The 18,944-nt window shown below is 40.0% G+C and overlaps 6 protein-coding genes across 6 annotated transcripts; 3 read left to right on the forward strand and 3 right to left on the reverse strand.

The window, feature by feature from the left end:
• Positions 1-652: 652 nt before the first annotated feature.
• Bcagp2 lies at positions 653-2,893 on the reverse strand. The gene is made up of 6 exons (XM_024695754.1): positions 2,564-2,893; positions 2,456-2,483; positions 2,179-2,402; positions 1,333-2,122; positions 1,133-1,274; positions 653-1,063 (listed from the first exon to the last, which is right to left on the reverse strand). Exons 1-6 carry the CDS (start codon positions 2,872-2,874, stop codon positions 840-842), a joined length of 1,719 nt encoding a protein of 572 aa, XP_024551548.1. The 5' UTR covers positions 2,875-2,893; the 3' UTR covers positions 653-839.
• A 3,374-nt stretch (positions 2,894-6,267) lies between these two features.
• BCIN_11g00070 (hypothetical protein) lies at positions 6,268-6,621 on the forward strand (the record flags this gene model as incomplete). Its single annotated transcript, XM_024695755.1, has 2 exons — positions 6,268-6,415; positions 6,458-6,621. The coding sequence occupies 2 exons, from the start codon at positions 6,268-6,270 to the stop codon at positions 6,619-6,621; spliced, it is 312 nt and encodes a 103-aa protein (XP_024551549.1).
• Positions 6,622-8,057: 1,436 nt separating this feature from the next.
• Positions 8,058-9,388, forward strand: BCIN_11g00080 (hypothetical protein). The gene has a single exon (XM_001552406.2). It carries the CDS (start codon positions 8,210-8,212, stop codon positions 9,269-9,271), a length of 1,062 nt encoding a protein of 353 aa, XP_001552456.1. The 5' UTR covers positions 8,058-8,209; the 3' UTR covers positions 9,272-9,388.
• A 352-nt stretch (positions 9,389-9,740) lies between these two features.
• BCIN_11g00090 (hypothetical protein) lies at positions 9,741-11,315 on the reverse strand. The gene is made up of 2 exons (XM_024695756.1): positions 10,592-11,315; positions 9,741-10,538 (listed from the first exon to the last, which is right to left on the reverse strand). Exons 1-2 carry the CDS (start codon positions 10,827-10,829, stop codon positions 9,895-9,897), a joined length of 882 nt encoding a protein of 293 aa, XP_024551550.1. The 5' UTR covers positions 10,830-11,315; the 3' UTR covers positions 9,741-9,894.
• Positions 11,316-11,644: 329 nt separating this feature from the next.
• BCIN_11g00100 (hypothetical protein) lies at positions 11,645-14,628 on the forward strand. Its single transcript, XM_024695757.1, has 5 exons — positions 11,645-12,105; positions 12,353-13,183; positions 13,235-13,666; positions 13,720-13,937; positions 14,034-14,628. The coding sequence occupies exons 1-5, from the start codon at positions 11,867-11,869 to the stop codon at positions 14,507-14,509; spliced, it is 2,196 nt and encodes a 731-aa protein (XP_024551551.1). The 5' UTR covers positions 11,645-11,866; the 3' UTR covers positions 14,510-14,628.
• A 3,196-nt stretch (positions 14,629-17,824) lies between these two features.
• BCIN_11g00110 (hypothetical protein) lies at positions 17,825-18,626 on the reverse strand. Its single transcript, XM_024695758.1, has 3 exons — positions 18,191-18,626; positions 17,977-18,128; positions 17,825-17,920 (listed from the first exon to the last, which is right to left on the reverse strand). Exons 1-3 carry the CDS (start codon positions 18,537-18,539, stop codon positions 17,912-17,914), a joined length of 510 nt encoding a protein of 169 aa, XP_024551552.1. The 5' UTR covers positions 18,540-18,626; the 3' UTR covers positions 17,825-17,911.
• Between the last annotated feature and the right edge of the window lie 318 nt (positions 18,627-18,944).

An 18,944-nucleotide genomic window follows, 5' to 3' on the forward strand; every position in this document is an offset into this window, starting at 1 on the left:
CAAATTTTTCTTGGGAGGAAACCTGATAATGACCACTATTGGTATTGGCGTGTCTGTGTCCAACTCGAGAATGTTGAGATCTAACTCGATGGCAATTGTCGAGAGCAAGGAAAAGCTTCGACAGCTACCAAATCGGCTGACAGAATAATGATGTCAATTCTTGCCTGATACTGTTCCATGAGCGTCAGTGCATATGGACAAACCGACTCTGGAAAAACGATCAAGGCTTTGAAACATCCACCTTCTGGGGTATTATAAGCAGGAACTCCCCTTGCCTTGGTATTATTCCCCATCTACTATCACCCTACCCGTCCCAGCCTCCTGGCACCAGACATTCAATTTACTTCCGGCAAAGTCTAGGATACAGTAATCCGTCATCGCGTGCCCAATCATCGTGATTGCGCACGTTCTTGTTTGTTCATGCTCGAAGATTTGTCGTCAAGATCTTAGTTCCATCCCGCACACTCACCATTTTCCCAAAGTGTCTTGTTATTGCGACACAAAGACATTGAGTTTTAACAATCGTTGATATCTCGAAGTGTTCGCAGAGAGTAACGTCGTGGACGGCAAAAATGGTTAGAGGTTGAATAATTGTGGTTGACGCTCGCCACGACGCGTTCAGGCTAGAAGACACCGGAACGGAAAATCCAGTACCCCGCACAAACATTTTGGTTCAACCACAGGCAGCTTGTTCAAAACTTCATAAATTGGTCGCCGATTCTATCTTCGGCCGTCGTCTGAGAAGAAAATCAGTGCCACAAAATGTAATAGTCACATTTAACCCCAACCAAAAACTTAATGGCCATGATAGATTCTTTAACCTCCTATTTCACCTGCCACTAACTAAAGATTTTGTCCACGTAAGCATGCCACCTTGTCTTCGGAGGTCTTTCAACATAATTCCTTGTATACTCTTCAATTTCTTCCACCTCCTGAGTTCTCAATATCACCTCGTGTGGTTTTAACCATTTTGTCTTCTTTACAATTTTCCATCCGATAAAAATAATTGGAAAAATACCAACCATTGCATAGGAGAAGAGGAAAGTTGGAACATCCCACGCACCTGTCATAAAATTAGTTCTTTCAATCCAAGAGGCCAAAGAAATTCGCAAGGGGGAAACACTCCACATACCAGGTAGGAAAACTGTATATCCACCAACAAAAGTCATGATAAAACATCCTGTCAATGCATAATATGCACTGAATGGTTGCCAAAAACTTCTATGTGGTAAAGTATTTCTATCAAGTCCTTGTGCATCGCATGCTTTCTTCCACTACATCAAGTCAGTATTACCCTCATAACCACTCTGAGAATTTAACAACTTCACTTACACATATGAACGTATAAGCCATGACGCTGAAATTAATCAATTGACTTGCAGTAACCAAATTAACAAACCATTGAAGTACTACAGCTGCGTTATTTGAAACTTGTAAAAAGCTCAATAATGCAATGGCCAACGTAACACAAACACAATATATTGGAACACCCTCCTTTGTGCATTTGGTGAGGAATTTGGGAGCTTTTCCTTCAAGCGCAAGACCGAAAAGTGACCTTGATGCACAATAAACATAAGAATTACCCGCCGAGAAAGCAGCTCCAAGAACCATGGCGTTTACGATATCCGGGAGAATTCTAATTTGAAGTCGATTCATGGCGACTACATAAGGACTAGCTGCTGCTCCCGGTAGACCATTTGTAAACGCGTCTTTGAGTTCCTGGTCATTGTATGGAACTAAGATTCCTACAGCCAAACTTCCCAGCACGAAAAATGCGGTAAGCCTATAGAAAACGCCATTAAATGCTCTAGGCATAACAACTCTGGGATTTTGGGCTTCGCCGGCTGCCATTGAGACATAGTCTGGACCAGCTATGGTGAATGAGGCTTGAATGAGGCACTGCAAAAATCCTAGGAAGCGACCAAGAGATCCCGTTTTATAGAGTTCGGTGAAAGCTCCTGGACTGGACCAAAATCGGAACCCAAATCGATCATGAAGTGGGTTTCCACCAAGCATCGTGATAAAAGTAAATATTATCAGACCAACAATCAAAATCACTTTCCCCATGGCGAGGTAAAATTCTGACTCTCCATACCATCTAACAGCAAACAGATTAATGAAACTATAATATTGTTAGTTAATGATTTGGGTATAAGAATGGAATTCAGAGTAGCATACCCATAGAGAACTATAACAATAGCAATGATTCCACCAGCAGGAACTGCATCACTCCAATAATGAATGATAATATTACAAGCTACAATTTCGAATGGAACAAGCGCGGCTTCAAAGATAAAAAAGTTGTAGCCTGCAGCAACTCCAAATGCTTCATCGACATACCGACCAGCGAATCGAATAAATGGAGATGATATTGGTAGGTAGGTTACCATTTCGGCCATACACTAAAGTTTTCACAGTCAGAAAAAGGTAATTAATGACCGAAAGGAATACTTACATTTGTGACGGCCAGAATGAAAGTGCACCTATCATTTCGATAAATCAGAGACCGATTCCCTTTCTCCATGTACTTCTACGTCAATGGTCTGGAAAGAGATATACATACCAAAAAGTGAAGGCCAAAAACAAACTTCCTGGTCCTCCATTTATTAACCCATGACCAATTTGAACATAAAGAGCAGTTCCAATTGTCCCTCCAATACCAATCAATTGAATATGTCTTGGTCTTAATTGTCGATGGGTAGAATCATGTGTCTGGTTGACGGATATGGTATTGTCATGATATGGTGGAGAGAAGGTATCAAGTACTTCTTCTTCATGCTTCTCTTTCAGATACCCATCATTTGCAGGCTGTCTATATGAAGCAACATTTTCATCATTAAATGGATGAGATGCTTCAATACCAGAAGAAGACATGATGGTAACGATGACAATCGGGGAAGAGAATAGAAGAAAATATTTTGTCTCTCACTCAAATCTATCGTCAGCGGGAAAGAATGCCCAGCTAACGATTACTAGGTAGTTACACCAATGCAGCTCGTCCGTGCCCCACCAAGACATCGACATCGACATGGGCAAGAGTGAATGACAAGGAAGAGAAATCTCCCCCCTCCCCTCCCCCCCGCAAAATTTATTACATAAGGAGGGGTGACATGCCATTTGGAAAATGGGATTTCTATTGAGACTCGAGAAGGAGGCAAAAACATTTCATATGGCAGTAGGTTGAGCCCTTGGCTTTCCTATGCCGACTATGATCTTGTCTGCAGTGTATCCTCTGAATACTCATAAGGTTGCAATCATATGTCGGCCATCCCGTACCATCCCCCATGGACCATGGCCTATGATTGATACGATTCCGGTGTGTGCTTGAGGTAGCTTGAAAATGCTAATATGGATAGATAGTGAAAACCTTTGACTTTTTTAAAATTTAGCCTTTCTCATTGGCCGCGCACATCATGTACTAGATACGAAGTAGGTTAATGAAGCTTTTTTTTACAAGGGCCGAAAGAGCCTCGGTTTGAAATACAGTTTCGTGACAGTTCTCAAGCCACAATTGCACCGCCGTATTAACCTTAAGCGTGGGGTGGTTGGATTTTCCTTGAATTCTCTCATGTACTTTACTCGTCCTATCAACTTTTGACAAACAACATCTATGTTAAAATTGTTCAATTTCAAATGATATTTAATGCTGTCGAACTTTTTCCTTGAGAATCAGCTTCCCTAGTAATCCTCAATGTCAAATGAAGACCTAGTAAATACTGAGACTGTGGTTCAAACTGACCACACCCACCACCGAGCTCTCTCATCTCACGATAAAAGCAATTTCTGACATGACTGAAATGAATGCAGAGATCCCTTATTCTGTGTTCCCCCAATTGATGCATCACATTGATCATTCGTGAAGCCAATGATGTTCTCTCCTCTCAGCGCAAATATATAACTTTCCTGTGTTCCTCTTCTTCAACACGACATCAATGTTAGGATTGATCAAATACCGCCAACGCATGTCTATAGCAATTAAATTCATTCAATCATCCCAAACTATAATAATCTTAAGTCTGACTCTCAGCGACGAACCTTGGCCCAGTATTGGGAGCCGTGATAGGTGAACCGTTGGCAAATGCTATCTATAGGTTGGAGATGGATTTTATAGCTTCTTGCAACTGTTGGCAGCATATTTTTGATAGCTCTGTACTAGCGTGCCCGGTAATTCGATGACTCCTGATAACTATCATTTCTACCATAATAATTCTGAGCTCTTGATTCCTGAGTATCGCGCTTGATCGAGGTGAGATAAGGGCGCAATGATATGCTCAATTCAAAAACTCTTTCAAAGTGTCCCTTTTCCACATTAATAGGATCACTCCCTTTTTACCCAGATTCCCCTATGGCTTCAAAATCTGCAAGTGAAATAGCAGTTTGAAGTGCATTGCGAATTTCTCTACCGTTCAAACCCATATCCAGTCGTTCAGCATCCTGCTTCACATATTTGTTTGTATTCCAACTCAGTTCAATTTTTCCATCAGTCTCCTTTCACATTTTTTTAGAGAGACCGTCCGGGGTTTGATGACGTCTCTCATTGCCAAGTGGTAGATATTCGATCACAACATAGGCACGAGAGGTAAAGGTTTCATCGATCTGTCGTCGTGAGGAAGAGGAGACTTTGAAAATATTCCATTTTACGTAGAAATACTTCAATAACAGTTAATGCATTTTGGTTCTGATCTGTGGGTTTCGTTTTGAATATACCCGAGACAATTCCATTACAAGTGAGATCTGTGTATTTATGGCGTTTGAGAAAAATGTCAGCCTCATCAATGACTAAGACAGCTTTCCATCGTTCTGCAAGATAAAACCATGGAGAAGGCTCTTTCTCGATCACATCTTCTTTGATTTCAATATCTGCAACAGTCAAAACAAGTAGGGGTCTGCCTGTCGAAATAACAACACATTCTATTGAATTCAAATCAGCCGGATCACTATCATATCACGAAAACTAAATTCTTCCATACCGACGGAATAAGCTCTTTCTACAACGTGCGGCCCTAAAATTCAATCACAATAGCGAATATCCAGGAGATTTGCACGTCTCGGAATGTTGGGGGGTACCGTGAAGAAGAAGAATGACTCCTCTGCCTCTTTGCCTTTGATAGAGACCGCATACCACTGGTCTTTCCCAATATGTTGGCTGGCGGAGAGTGCCTGGATGATCTCGTGGAAGCCTTCCTTCATAACCGGTTTAGATAGATTTGCAACGGGATCTATCTCATCCATAAGCTCAACATGCCCCATACCTATGTAATTATCACTCAGCATTGCACAAATACCACCATATCAAACCAGGACATGAGACCTCAGCAAGAGAAATTACCAAATCACTTACACCAAGATTTTGTACCCAGATAATAGCAAGGAATCGACGACAACATGAAAGAAAAACTGTTTTTTCTAGAGTTTAGTTTATCAAGTTCAACGCTTTTCAGTTCTTCAAATTCCTCCAGTTTCGCAAGTTATGGGATCTAATATAGCCCAACTTCTTAGAAAGAAAGCTTCCGAATTTGGAGGAGAAAATTGACAAACTGTCAGTGTCTTAGAGAAACCTCGAAGACAAGCTCAAGCTTCATAAAGCCGAAGTTTCCATTACGAGTGGAAATAATGGCACGGATGTTCTGCTTTTGACGTTACGGCTACAACAAGACATTTTGCAAAAGAAGCAAGAGGCGAAGGGTGCTGAAGTCAAAAATTCCCCGAAGAGAACTTTACAAAGTCTATTTGCATTGTTACCGAGCGGGGATAGGTATACCAGCGTACTCACTAGTGCCTTTTCTGCCTTGGTCAGGGTACGAGACTACAAACATGTTTTGAGAGAATCTCAGAGCTAACAGCTTTACAAAGGCAATCACAACTCATAGCAAAATCGCCGAGGAGGTATCTGACGCATCAGACGATATATCTAACCAAGTCCGATCTTTTTGGATTGCCGCTGCCACCACAAGATATCAAAAATCTGCATACATTAAATGTCATATAACCGAATTTTATATTCAACTTTTCGACTTCCTTGAAGTTACAATTCGTAAATGGTATCAAGCGTCTTAGAAACGCTTTTCGAAATCGCTTGGTCGTTCGTTCTTGGAAGAAACCGTTCAAAAGGCTGTTCAAAAGGCTGTTCAAAAGGCTGTTCAAAAGTTACAAACATATACGACTCGAGTCACAGCAGAAGAGAGGCATATATCTAAAAAGCAGAATCACATGCAATTGTTGCAGCTTGGAAATACAATGCACAAGCTTTTACTAGAAAATAAAGAAATGAAGGAGAGACTGAATGAGATCAATCCTCCAAATACTCCAGAATCGAAAATGCAGAGGGGTTCTGGTGGGGCTGGTGGGGCTGGGTATCATCTAGGTACTAGTCCTAACCCTTCATTAGATTCTAGCCCTCGCTTGTCGAAAGCAAGTATGCTTGAAGATAGCGAATTTCTTCTTCAATATATACAAGCTTCTGTTGATGTCGATACATTGATTGTAATGGGCCAATCCCTGGTAGTTAATGGTGATATTTCGACACGTATCCTACAATGGATTGTAGCACCCACATCTGGAACTCTATGGATTAAGGATCCACATGGCTTAGAACAGCCGGGCCAAAACACTCTCGTATAGGCTTTTGTTTTGAGTAATCTTCGTCTTGCCCACCTTACAGTGATGGCCGAGTTCTGACACTATGACGCGAGACATTGGAGGACCAGGAATCCAGCAACAGAACTTCTCAAGGTTGTCTATGGCCTGATCGGACAAATCATAAATATGATTGGGGATGATATTGGGACAGATGGAACCTGTCCCAATTTTTCCATCGAGCGTTTCCAGAGATTGAAAGAGGATACCGATGCACTGCCAGCTACAATCCAGTTGCTAGCAGATCTAATCTCAGACGGACCGGCTTTGCAATTTTGAATGATCGATGGCTTGGAGATATTTGATGGATGTGAAGGGAGTGCATTGCTCTAGAAGAATTTTAAGGACTTGATTGCCCTTATATGTAAATCCGTTGCTGCAAAGTCGTTTTCGACTCGAGAACGAATTTTCAAGGTTCTTTTCACAACCAACGGTTTTGTGAGAGAGCTCGCAAATTTTCATGATGCAGAATATTTTGTGCGATTGGCATATGACGGGGAGGAAGACGAGCTTCTTACATATCCTTGGCCATAGCATTAAAAATCTTACAGGTGCTGTCCCAGGGTGGTATGGAAGTTTTGAATTCGATCACAACCTTCCGGTCTTTCCAGCACTATGTTCATATTGTTTTCGACCGATTATCTACAACCATTTGGTTGTATTCACCCTTTTGTTAGTCTGGATTCACTTATTCGAGATTAGTGTTTCTCCGCAATTAATGGATATATTGTACCAGCAACAAGTACAGACTCCTTGGAATTTGTCATTTATTTACTCGTTCAATGTCAAGTCATGATGCAGAAATCTGGAAATTGACGTTTTTAATACGCCGCTATTCTGTGAAAGTATGTTTACTCCTACATACTCTGACAATGTACGGGTATTACTAATAAAATGCGGAAGATGGTCGGCCCAGAGTCATTGAAAGATGCCGTTGTTGCCGTCATTTATGAGCCATCGAGCAAGTCAACGCCATATATCCCGCTTAACCTTTGAAACTTTCCATAAAGTTCGATTGAGGCTGAACCTCGATCTACCCATACTCATGCCGTTTCTTGAGACACTAAAAGTGTTTGAATTGACAGATGAGAATTGAATTCCGCCCCATTTTTCTCGTGAGTTCCTAACTCCCCGATAAGCCAGGAACCATAACTCCCCGAAACAAGAGAAGGCGAGTTCAACACAGCACAGTGCAAGAATTACGATGAGCTAGCAATGCCTTGAGTGTCATACATCGGAACTTTTTCGATGCGAGCGCTGATCTGAACAGTAAATCATCTCGACTACGAATTTGTGGCGTCGGCCCTAGTGAATTAGACCGTCGAGACTTACACGCCTCAACGAAAGTTTCGGAAGTAGCAAAATATGGTCAATGACATGATTCATACCCTTGAAAAGGTAGATGAAGCTGAATCTTCTCGATATCTATATAAGAGCTCAATAGGCCTTCCATCTTCACTCCCATTATCCTCAAACAAACAGTTCAAACATCTGATCATCAAGCCAATCAATTCAACTCACTTAAAACCCCTCGATTATCTACTTTTAAGAAAACACTAGAATTGCCATCAACATGCTCGGTAAAGTCTCCCTCGAAGAAGCCTACGAAATCCCCAACTTGGCGGATCAATCTCGTGACCAGGCTGCAATGTATATCGCCCCAAAGGACCTCGATCGTTACATGCGTCAAATCAAGTCCATCACTGGTGAGCGTGTCAAGGTCTCTGATGCCAATGGAATTGGTTATACCATCGTTTCTTTAACCGTCCCCGGTATTCAAGGAATCACAGACCCAACTAAGGCCGAGAAACATGCCACTGAATGTAACAACTACATCGCAAATGAGATCAAAGACCACCGAGATCGACTTGGAGCTTTCGCATGCCTTTCAATGCACAACCCCGAACAAGCCGCCGCAGAGTTGGAAAGATGTGTCAAGGAATTTGGATTCCACGGTGCTCTCGTCAATGATTTTCAACATGCTGGTCCTGGTGGAGAGACCTACCTCTACTACGATCAACCTGCTTACGATGTTTTCTGGAAGAAGTGTGTAGAGCTTGATGTTCCACTCTACATTCATCCTGCCGCACCAACTGGATCCATGTATGAGAAGCAATTTGCTCAACGCAAATATCTCATTGGCCCACCACTTAGTTTCGCCAATGCCGTTTCCCTTCATGTTTTGGGACTCATCAGTAACGGTGTCTTTGATCGTTTCCCAAAACTCAAACTCATCATCGGTCACTTGGGCGAGCATATTCCTTTCGATTTTTGGAGAATCAATCATTGGTTTGAGGACGTCGAAAAGCCACTCGCCGAGAAAAATGGTGACATCCCTTGGAAAAAGACTGTCGTTGATTATTTCAAGACAAACATCTGGCTCACAACCTCCGGTCATTTCTCAACCCCTACTCTCAAGTATGTTTGTGAGTATTTAGGTCCCGAAAGATTGTTATTCAGTGTTGATTATCCATATGAGACAATTGAGAATGGATGTGGATGGTGGGATGGAGATGCGGAGAACATCAAGAAGGCGCTTGGTGGCCGAAAAGCATATGAAGATGTTGGAAGGGAAAATGCAAAGAAGTTGTTGAGACTCGAAAAATACCATGATTCGGAAGCTGTGGTCGAGTAGGGGATGAATACCAGTCGAAGGAAAGAGCCAGGCTTCCTTTTCAATATCTACTTCTAGGCCAGTTAGGAAGAAAAAGTCTTAGACAATCGAACATATATTCATAACTTAAAAATGTCACCTCGAAATGCTTCTTGTGAATGCTCGATATGAGTTCATCTGAACGAGTGTACTGATCAATTTTCTCACTACGAGGGCCCTCGCCACTCATGTGAGAAGTTATGGTCCACCGACTTAATCTCATAAACTATGCAGGCCTCAAGGGCGGATCGACTGCATACTGTGTAGTCACTTCTCTTTGAGCTACGAGGCTTACTGATATTCCCGAAATTGGAAGGGTATACCCAACCATAGCTTGCACTCGTGATTTTCGCTCACAGATAGGGGAAGAACCTTTGGTTTTTTTTTTGGTTCATTGGAAAAAGGGACAAAGCAAATGCCAATATTTTGAGACACAGAATTTTAAGTGGACTGATGATAACATGTGAATGTATTGAAACATTGTAATGACAGGGCATGTCTGGTGAGAAAGTAGTACGCAAACATTTGGAAAACGAGGAAATGTAACGACAGGACGCGTTGAGAACGGAAGAATCCGACTTCAACACCTGGGACGAAAATAATTGTCAAGCAAACCATCTCTTGAACCAATCAATAGCCTGAGCTTCTGCCTTGTTTGCACACTCTAACTCATCCTTATCGTCAGGGTGTGTTCGAATGGCAAATCCATGCTTTGCGCCTTCAAGAACATTGACTTCAAAATTTCCCTCTTGCCTCGCCTGAAGTATTTCCTTCATCTGATCAATTTGAGGAGCTTTCATAGCTGAATCTTTGTCTCCAATTGCCACACTGAGTGGAATTTTGACTGCTTCGATATCGTTTGGTACCTCGATATACGAAGGATGGGCAGTAAATGCGCAATCGATCAATGGTTCAGGAGTGAGAGATTTGGCTTGCGATTGATGTCGTTGAACGCGACGTGACAAATCATCCTGTGCGAGAAGTATAGTGTGCTTCCCACCCCAGCAAAAGCCTGCGACACCGATCTTGAGTATGTTTGTTGGAAAGGGAGGTTCGGATGATCGAAGAGCTTGAAAGAAGGAGACGACTTTAGGATGGGTGATGGGAATTTTGGTCTTTGTTTTCCAGGGAATTGCGATAATCATAGCTTGGAAAACGTATATAGGTTTGAAGAAAATCGTAGTAAACCAAGACACGGGTTCCATAATTTTATCAAATAGAGATATGGCGCGAGGATTCATTGCATTGCCTATGGAGAGGTTAGATTATGTTCAAAGGTAGACAAAGCTGGAGATAACAAACCATCCATAAAGTCGGGACAATAAACCAAAAGTCCTCCTCCTTTGGCATATCGATCTGCCATTACTCTATTGTTCACAAAATTCCAGCCAAAAGCATCAGTGATGATAACGACTATACCCTTTGGCACAATTCCATTTTCTGGTTCTGCAACATAAGTCGGAAGACCATGAATGATAGTTTCTTTGCCAGTTGCGGTTGTTGTGGTTAGTCCCCCTCGAAAGCAATCTGGGCACGACATCTTTGAAATCTTTGAGATTGATTGATGGAAATGTCAAGAGGTTCAAAGGGATTTGAATTTTGAATTTTGAATTGAAAATACCTTTACGACGGACTTACTGAATATATAAAATGCCTATCAGTTGAGCATGTACTGATGGAAGGATGATGCGTTCCTTATCGTAAACTACACCTTGGAGGCTTACCACCATCCATCCTTACGACGTAGCCAATCGGTGTCAGATTTTAACCTGGAATTCCAGATGCCACGGCGTGACTCATGAAGTTCTATTGCATCAAAAATTCCAGTCAGGAAGGAAGTAAAGCGAGGGCATCGGCGAGACAAATCTAGTTGTGAATGTTCAAACCGCAGATGAAGGGGTAAAATTGATTAATTGTGAAGAGGTCTCTGGGTTCTGCCGCCCAAAGGCCTGCGAGTACAAGCGGTAGTGTTGAATATCGCCGTTGAACTCAAGTCTCCTCATAATTGAAACAGTTGAACGCTTTCAAAAGATTCAATTTCGTACTATCGATCATTTGCGAGGAATGCTTGAATATGTCGTTCTTGTGGGAATATACAGATATGATATCAAAATGACAATCAAGCTAGAGAAAGCATTCCTAGAGACGAGTCCCGTGACGCGCTAACCATATTGGCTTTAGATCGACAACTTTTTATCCTAGTCATGACGGACCGACCCTTCCATCCTCTATTCTACATGTCTACGTAAGTGGTCGAGTAGAATCGTAAAATCATGTGACTATTACCATGACCATGACCATCAATAACGAAATCCAGGGAATTCTGACCAGTTACCCGGATCATCTTTCAATTCAGCGGATTAACAAAGCAATATCAACACTTTGATGTCTCACAATTCCTCCTCACATATATATCAGCCAAAATATCATTGATACTGGCCGTTATCAGCACAATCTCAACCCCCCTTTACCAGCGTTTGATTCGAGTCTTGGCACATCGTTCCATCAATTTTTCTTCTTGCCTCTTACCTCCCCACTCTTACTTTCTCCCCGAGTCCCATTTCTCCATCTCCGTCCATGGATATTCCTCGCCCCGAAGATGTGCCTGGAGCATCTCAAAATCAGGACCAACTGCAAACACAACAACATGTTCGTAAACGTCGGAGAACCCAGTTAGCTTGCAATTCTTGTCGTCAAAGAAAGACAGCATGCAACGGTGATCGTCCTTCATGTTCATCATGTATACGAAGAGGTGTTCAAGACAGTTGTTCTTATGAGGAGGCAACGGTAGGCTCTAAAGCTTCTATCAACACCGGGTGGGTTTTTTCTTAAATTTCCCCGGCTGCAGGCCGGGTACCTTTTGCACGGGATTTCACCCAATACCCAAGGCGTTACTTTTTGACTTTCGATTTCATGAAGCGTAATGGACTCGTTTAAAACATCTAAAGATTTGGGCTCTTCAATACATCAAGGATGTTGGGTATTTCCAATCATAGTCCACACTCAGACAATTGTCCCAACATTATGAACTCGTGTCCAATCAGCTAATTTACCGATATTCAGGAAGTCTTTAATGATCAGTAGTCCAAAACCAAATGTTCACTTTCAATCAGTCAGTCAATCAACCTCATCTCCGAGTCTGGCTGTAGGGACCGCAGCCTCTCCTGGAAATGTTGGTGGTTTGGCTATGGTTTCTAATACGGAGACACAAGGTTCTCTTTACGGAGGATCATCGACGATTGCATTAGTATCTCAAGTTCGACAAGCAGCATCAGATCAAGCAGTACCGATCAATGAAACGGATAGACCATCAATTGACAGTCTACCTCAACCACATGGTGAAGTAGAAATACTTCATAAGCAAGATGTCGCAAATTTTGTTTTACCTCAACGTCAACAGGCTGATGAATTCTTAAATTGTTATTGGGAATTCGTTCATCCAGTATTCCCTCTTTTAGATCTGCGGACCTTCAATGCCACTTACGAGAGATTGTGGCTATCATCACCAGGAAAAGGATTAGATGGAGATGAGTTGAACGAAACAATCTTTCACGCTACACTTAATCTCGTTTTTGCTTTGGGATGTCAATATAGTAAGGATGTTCCTCCACAACGGAAATCAAGCTATGCAGATGAATTATATCGACGATCGAGAAGGTTACTGAACTTTGAGATATTGGATGCACTACAGTTATCCTTGGTTCAATTGTTTCTACTCACGGGTGTTTATTTACAATCCACTGAACATGCAAATAGATGTTGGAATGTGGTTGGATTAGCTATTCGAACCGCACAAGGATTAGGTCTTAACACAGAAAATAACTCACATAGAACCAGTCAATCAGGTTACGAGATTAAGCGAAGGGTATGGCATTGTTGTATATTGCTTGACCGGTTTGTAGTCCTATTCAACTTTTACCCCTCCCGCGACTAATTGCTAAAAAGGTTACTGGCCATGACATTTGGTCGACCAACTATGATAAGAAGCGGATCCTACGATGTCCCAGAACCATCAATAATCGATGATCAATATTTAACAGCAGATTCCCATCAAGTTCCGGGAGCTCAACCATCTGGAGTCCATTCTCGGATGAATTTGTTTGTCTACTCACTCAGATTATTCGACATTATGGATGAAATACTTTCAAAGTTTTACGTATTTCAAGGTAGCAAGAGTGAAAGCAATTTGGCCAAGTCTTTCAATCCTTGGTCGGTAGATGATCTAGCCAGTATATTGACCATAAATGCGAAACTCGATGATTTTCGGGGGAGTGTCCCTCAAATATTTAAGGATATTACTTCGTTTGCACTAAGGACCGACGCTTTCGCACCTGGCCAACTTCATGTTGTTTTACAGTCGAAAGTTTTACGAAGCAGGTAATGAAGCAAAACCTGTCAATTTCAACTCAATCTCTAACATTGTCCCCCAGGTTTTTACTTGTTCGCATCTTACTCCTGCGACCCGTACTCTTAGCGTCCGTCTTTAAGGAGAAGTCAGCCCTACTCGCCAAATCTGAGCCTGGACTAACGAAAGACCTTGCTATTGGAGTTTGCACATTATGTGTGAAGTCAGCTCACTTGCTCGTAGAGACTATACACGAAAATCTCAACACGGAGTATCGTAGCTCAGGGTGGCACACTGTTTATTGTAAGTCTCTTGTAAAAATTTGTCATCATTGGACGGCAGTCAATGCTCTTAGAAAACAAGGAACCTCGCTTAATTCTTATTTACTGACAATAACAGTTGCATTCGCTGCTGCGACTATCCTTCTTGCAGCACAATTATCTCCGCTTATCCGAGCCAGTTTATACGCCGAACATTGCTTCGAAACATCATGGACTTCATGTATCGAGATTCTCGAGCATCACAAAGTGCAGATCCAATCAGCCAAACGAGCCATAAATATTTTAGAAACGTTGAAAGAGAAAGTTCAAGCAAGAAAATCGGCTGAAATTATGAATCCATTGAATGGAAATCCACTCGGGTCAAATATAACCGGTAACCCAACACATGCTGAACAGCACATCACTAATCCTCAAGATTCGATTCCCCAGGATTATTCAGCTATTGTGCCTGGAGTCCCCAATGGAGAGCTTGGCAATGATAATATTATCATGTTTGATACAGGTATGCAGATGGATTCGATGAACGATGCTTGGTTTACCCAACAACTTTCGGATTTGAATTGGTTGGACTATTATCAAGTATCGCCACAGTGAAACTAAAATGTATTAATGTTCTGCAACATCAAAATGTGCCTCCATAGGGAGCCTCGAGACTTTCGTTCCGGTTAGCAGCCGTTGAATTTTTTGCATTTCAAAAATACAAATTCATCTCAGACAGAAGCTCTATACTCGAATTATGACACAATCACATTGGTTCCGTCATGCTTACCATTCTTGCCCAAATATGTCTTGAGAACTGCTGTGCCACCCTTAGATCTATCACGCGCTTCTTCCAGAATTTATGCCACCACTAGAAATCTAAAAGTGGCACAATTGGCATAATTTACCTACTTTATGTTATTATTTAGATGTTTTATCGATGGTGAAGGAGCTGCACCATGAGACATTATTGATGTATATACCGCTCACTGTTTTTTCTTTTCTTTAATCTTACAAGTGTTTCTTCTTACTTTCACATACCATATTTGTCCAATCAATTAATCGATTCATCTCTACGCTTTAAAAACATTTGTTTCAAATATTTTATTGGGGTTTGGTTTTGGAGATAGCTCCATTCTATTACTTCTGAGTGCAAATAATACAGTGAGGTATCTGGAAGGGGTATTTCATATGTTTCTGCAGTTAGAACGTGAGTATACTCATAGAACAGGTCAGCAGAAAAAGAAATTAATCCCATGGGGTACTCGTTGTTAGAACTCAAGAAAGTTCTCATCACTGAATAACTCCACGTCGATGGAAATCTTTGTCGTTCGAACTAGGCCTTAATGGCAAGTTGGGAATCGATAGGTCAAAAGGATCGGTAAAGGTGCAGAAACAAGTCTGACAGGAATATCTCGAGCTATTAATAAGACTACTTGAGTGAAACTAGCTTTCGATGGAGATATACAGAAAGCGGTCTACACGAAATCGTCGTTCTCGTCTGGTGTGCATCGCTACAGGATTTCTACCTCACCTTCGAATGGTTGGAATCTCAAGCAATGCAAACATCCACATCACACTAAGCTCCCCAAACAGCAAGCTCCAAAGGCAAGAATAATTCGCAATAAATCATTGACAAGCGCTTGCGGGTCGTAAAGAGACTAAATCTCAAGATTCTTATCAATTAAGTCCTTCAATGTGAGTGATACAGACGAATAACAGCACACAAAGAAATGAGCTCTGCTGCACTATTTAAGACTGGTTACTTCCAAAGAAAATAAGAACCCCGAAATGAGCATGATATTTGCAAGTGTGGAGGGACCCGCAGAATTTGACTGCAAAATTTGTAGATATGAAGAATGTGTTTGAGAAAGTCTCAAAATGCATAGAAACAATGCAGGAAGCCGTTGGCAACTCACAGCAATACAGTTAGTGTTAACTACTATCAGCCGAAGCATCTTTTCACATCAAATTTTATTATTTCTACAGTACTAATGCACTCCTACTAGCCGACCGGATTTTATCCGGAATTCATTAATACCAACATTCAATTCAATTATTATTATTAAATCAATTATTCAATATTTTGCTTTAAAATTTGAATATGCTTTTGATTTATATATATATATATATTAATAATATAAAATCTTATTAAAATGCTGTAATAGAATCTTTTAATATTTAATATACTAATTATTTGCTACAATACAAACCTCTATTCTATCCCCCATACTTGCCCTCAAATTTATAAATAAACTATCATCTAATATATTTTAAACTACTTGCAAAGTATTCTCTAGCCTTTGCCTAGCATATTCCGATTTGCTTTTATTTGCTACAATATCCAAAAACATTTCAAAAACATATACTTTTAGGTGTCATCAGATATACTCTATAGGATTGAAATTGGGATTATAAGGAGGCTAGAGATTGATTAAAAGAATACTCTTTTTTTGGAACCACTTTAATATTTTATAAATATAATGTATAGAAACATTATCCTGTATAAATTGATACCCCTCATTCAATTCCTTTTAAATGGAAGCTAGCTTTTTATTAAGGATCTTAAGATAAAAGTTAGTATTATATTCGAATTTCATATTCTCGAAATCCTTATTTATAATATAAAGCTTATTCCTCTCGATATTATAAAAGTCTTTTCAGATTATAATCTTTATATTCTTATTTATAGAATAGGTTTGGATTATATTCTGTTTCTATTTCTGGTATGGAGTGTGGAAGGTCTATTTCTGATTTTTCCTCTTTCTCTGTTTTATAGAGTACTTATTCAATTAGAAGATTACTTCTCATTCTTTCACTATCCATCTTTTATAATTTAGATATTAGGCTAATCTTTTAACTGTGTATTCTTTTACAAGTTCAGGTCTCTTTCTAGTTTTCTAATTACCTATATCATTTTTTTTTAAGAATGTGTTGTATTGTATTCCTATTATAATCAAGAGTATATATATTAATGGTTTCCTGATGAGTGGATTTGAGGAATATTCGAATATAATTTAGTAAGGTGTATTCGTTTTAAGGTAAATATGATTTCTTTTAGTTTTTTTTAGGTAAAGTGATTCTGTCGATATATTGTGAGCTCTTTAATATAATCTATTGAATAGTTTTACGAAAGATTTTTAGGTCAATTGTAATTTGTATGAGTTTAGTATTCTTTTTGGTCTTTCTAATAATTCTGCTGTGATTACATGGATTCAATTGTATCCTAGGAATATTATTAAAGTCAATTGATTTCAATGGAGTATATTATGGTGGTATAATTAATAAAATAAATTGTAGTGTTGAAGAATAAAATATATCAAAAATGGAAAAAATGTGTTTCGGCTAGTAGGAGTGCATGGTGACTGTACGTATAGTTTCTTTATAATTATTAATATAATATAATATTTTTTGATTTTTATGAATCGATTTACTTTTCATAATATTTTAACAATAATAAAATCAATCATTTTTTTATAATTTTATTGATCAAATTACGTAATTAAAGTATTTTCAAAGTAAGTAGATTTATTAACAAAACAAACAAGAATTAAATAACTTTTTTAATACTTCAATTTAATTATGTAAAATTTTATAATATAAATTTCTAAGAATTTTGAAATATTGAAAATATTAATTACCATTATAAAAACTATAAAAATGAATTTTAAAAGGATTTGAATTATAAATTATAGATATTTTTATATTTGAAAATATAGTAAAATATCGGTTTTTGATATGAAAAGCTTTTCAACTAATAGTAGTTAACTAGTATTACAATTCAGGGAGGATATTCAAAATATTATTGCTTTAATTGCATTGATTTAGGGGGAGGATAATGAGAATAGGTCGAAGCAAACCCTACTATCTTCCATCGATCAACCAGCTGTCATTCTGTTCCTTTCCAATTGTAGCTTTGTACCTCGACTCGATATGACCCGAGGAATTATTAGACCAGCAAACTTTTGTCTCCCCAACCCCAACAACTCAGCTATTTATGAGTGTCAATTACTTCATTTATCTGTACTACCAAATGTTAGCTTTTCTCCTATTGAGTTCGAACAAGCGAGAGAGATACTTACTTCCCCACGCTCAAGCCCGCCCTTAATCTGGCCATCCCCATCCAATTGCGCACGAGGGCCGTGAATTTCTAAAATTCTTCCCATGTCTGCAAAGGTCATATTCATCCCAAAAGTTTCATTCAACTCCTCCTTCGACGCTCCTCGAGACTTATCTACATTCGGTGTGATCAGTGAGCCGTCATTTCAGCCTACACATATCTGTAAAATGACTCACCAACTTCCCTGTGAAACATAACAGCATCGCAATGAGCAGCCTCAGTCGCTTCCTTAATTCTTCTAGCCTCTTTGGCCTTTTCCTCTCCGATTCTCTCGAATAGCTCGAGCTCCTTGGCTTTTTGGGCCCCTTTGGCAATCCTATCAGCTTCCCATTCTTCGGTGCCGGGGATTCTGAGATTCTTTTCTGCTTTTACACCTGCCTCGTAACCTTTGAAGTATTCTTCCGAGTACTGGAATTTAAGTAGTTCCTCTACTCTGTCCTCACGGTATGCCTGTTTACCTGCTTCTTTGCCTTGATCGAAGGGTTCGAGAACTTTGAGTGTGGGTTTGCGTGGGGGTGAAGACATTTTGTTGAGGAGATAGAGCTGGCGAGGTTGTTTGTATCTCAGTGCAGCTATTGATTCTGGAAGGCTGCTTCTCTGCTGGAATAAACCGAGAGAAACGTTGATAAAGTTGAGCGTGATGACAGTGTTTGATCGTACATGGAGCGAAAAGTTGCAAATCCTTTGCAGTGAAGGGCAAATTTATATTGCGAAGGCGGAGGAGTGAATACCTCGCGGGATAGAAAGCACGTATTTCTGTGTTCCAACTGTTCTGTTTGAAATTCACTGTGAAACGCCTCAGAATGGGAGCCTGATGCCGAAATCGGTTCTTGAACAAGTAGCCAGTTAGTTACCTAAATTCCGTTGATCGATTTAGTCTAGTGTATTGAGGTTATTTCAAAAAATAGTATATGCTCATAGATAATATAT

The sequence above is a fragment of the Botrytis cinerea genome, chromosome 11, assembly GCF_000143535.2.
Source record: "Botrytis cinerea B05.10 chromosome 11, complete sequence".
Lineage (NCBI taxonomy): Eukaryota > Fungi > Ascomycota > Leotiomycetes > Helotiales > Sclerotiniaceae > Botrytis > Botrytis cinerea.

Coding starts and splice junctions, on each gene's coding strand:
- BCIN_11g00100 (XM_024695757.1), top strand. CDS start 11,867: ATGGATATTCCTCGCCCCGAAGATGTGCCTGGAGCATCTCAAAATCAG. Junction 12,106..12,352: donor AAAGCTTCTATCAACACCGG/GTGGGTTTTTTC, acceptor ACCGATATTCAG/GAAGTCTTTAATGATCAGTA. Junction 13,667..13,719: donor TCGAAAGTTTTACGAAGCAG/GTAATGAAGCAA, acceptor ATTGTCCCCCAG/GTTTTTACTTGTTCGCATCT.
- BCIN_11g00110 (XM_024695758.1), bottom strand. CDS start 18,539: ATGTCTTCACCCCCACGCAAACCCACACTCAAAGTTCTCGAACCCTTC. Junction 18,129..18,190: donor TATGTTTCACAGGGAAGTTG/GTGAGTCATTTT, acceptor CACCGAATGTAG/ATAAGTCTCGAGGAGCGTCG.
- BCIN_11g00090 (XM_024695756.1), bottom strand. CDS start 10,829: ATGTCGTGCCCAGATTGCTTTCGAGGGGGACTAACCACAACAACCGCA. Junction 10,539..10,591: donor TTGTCCCGACTTTATGGATG/GTTTGTTATCTC, acceptor ACCTCTCCATAG/GCAATGCAATGAATCCTCGC.
- BCIN_11g00080 (XM_001552406.2), top strand. CDS start 8,210: ATGCTCGGTAAAGTCTCCCTCGAAGAAGCCTACGAAATCCCCAACTTG.
- Bcagp2 (XM_024695754.1), bottom strand. CDS start 2,874: ATGTCTTCTTCTGGTATTGAAGCATCTCATCCATTTAATGATGAAAAT. Junction 2,484..2,563: donor TTTTTGGCCTTCACTTTTTG/GTATGTATATCT, acceptor TCGAAATGATAG/GTGCACTTTCATTCTGGCCG. Junction 2,123..2,178: donor ATTGTTATAGTTCTCTATGG/GTATGCTACTCT, acceptor ACAATATTATAG/TTTCATTAATCTGTTTGCTG.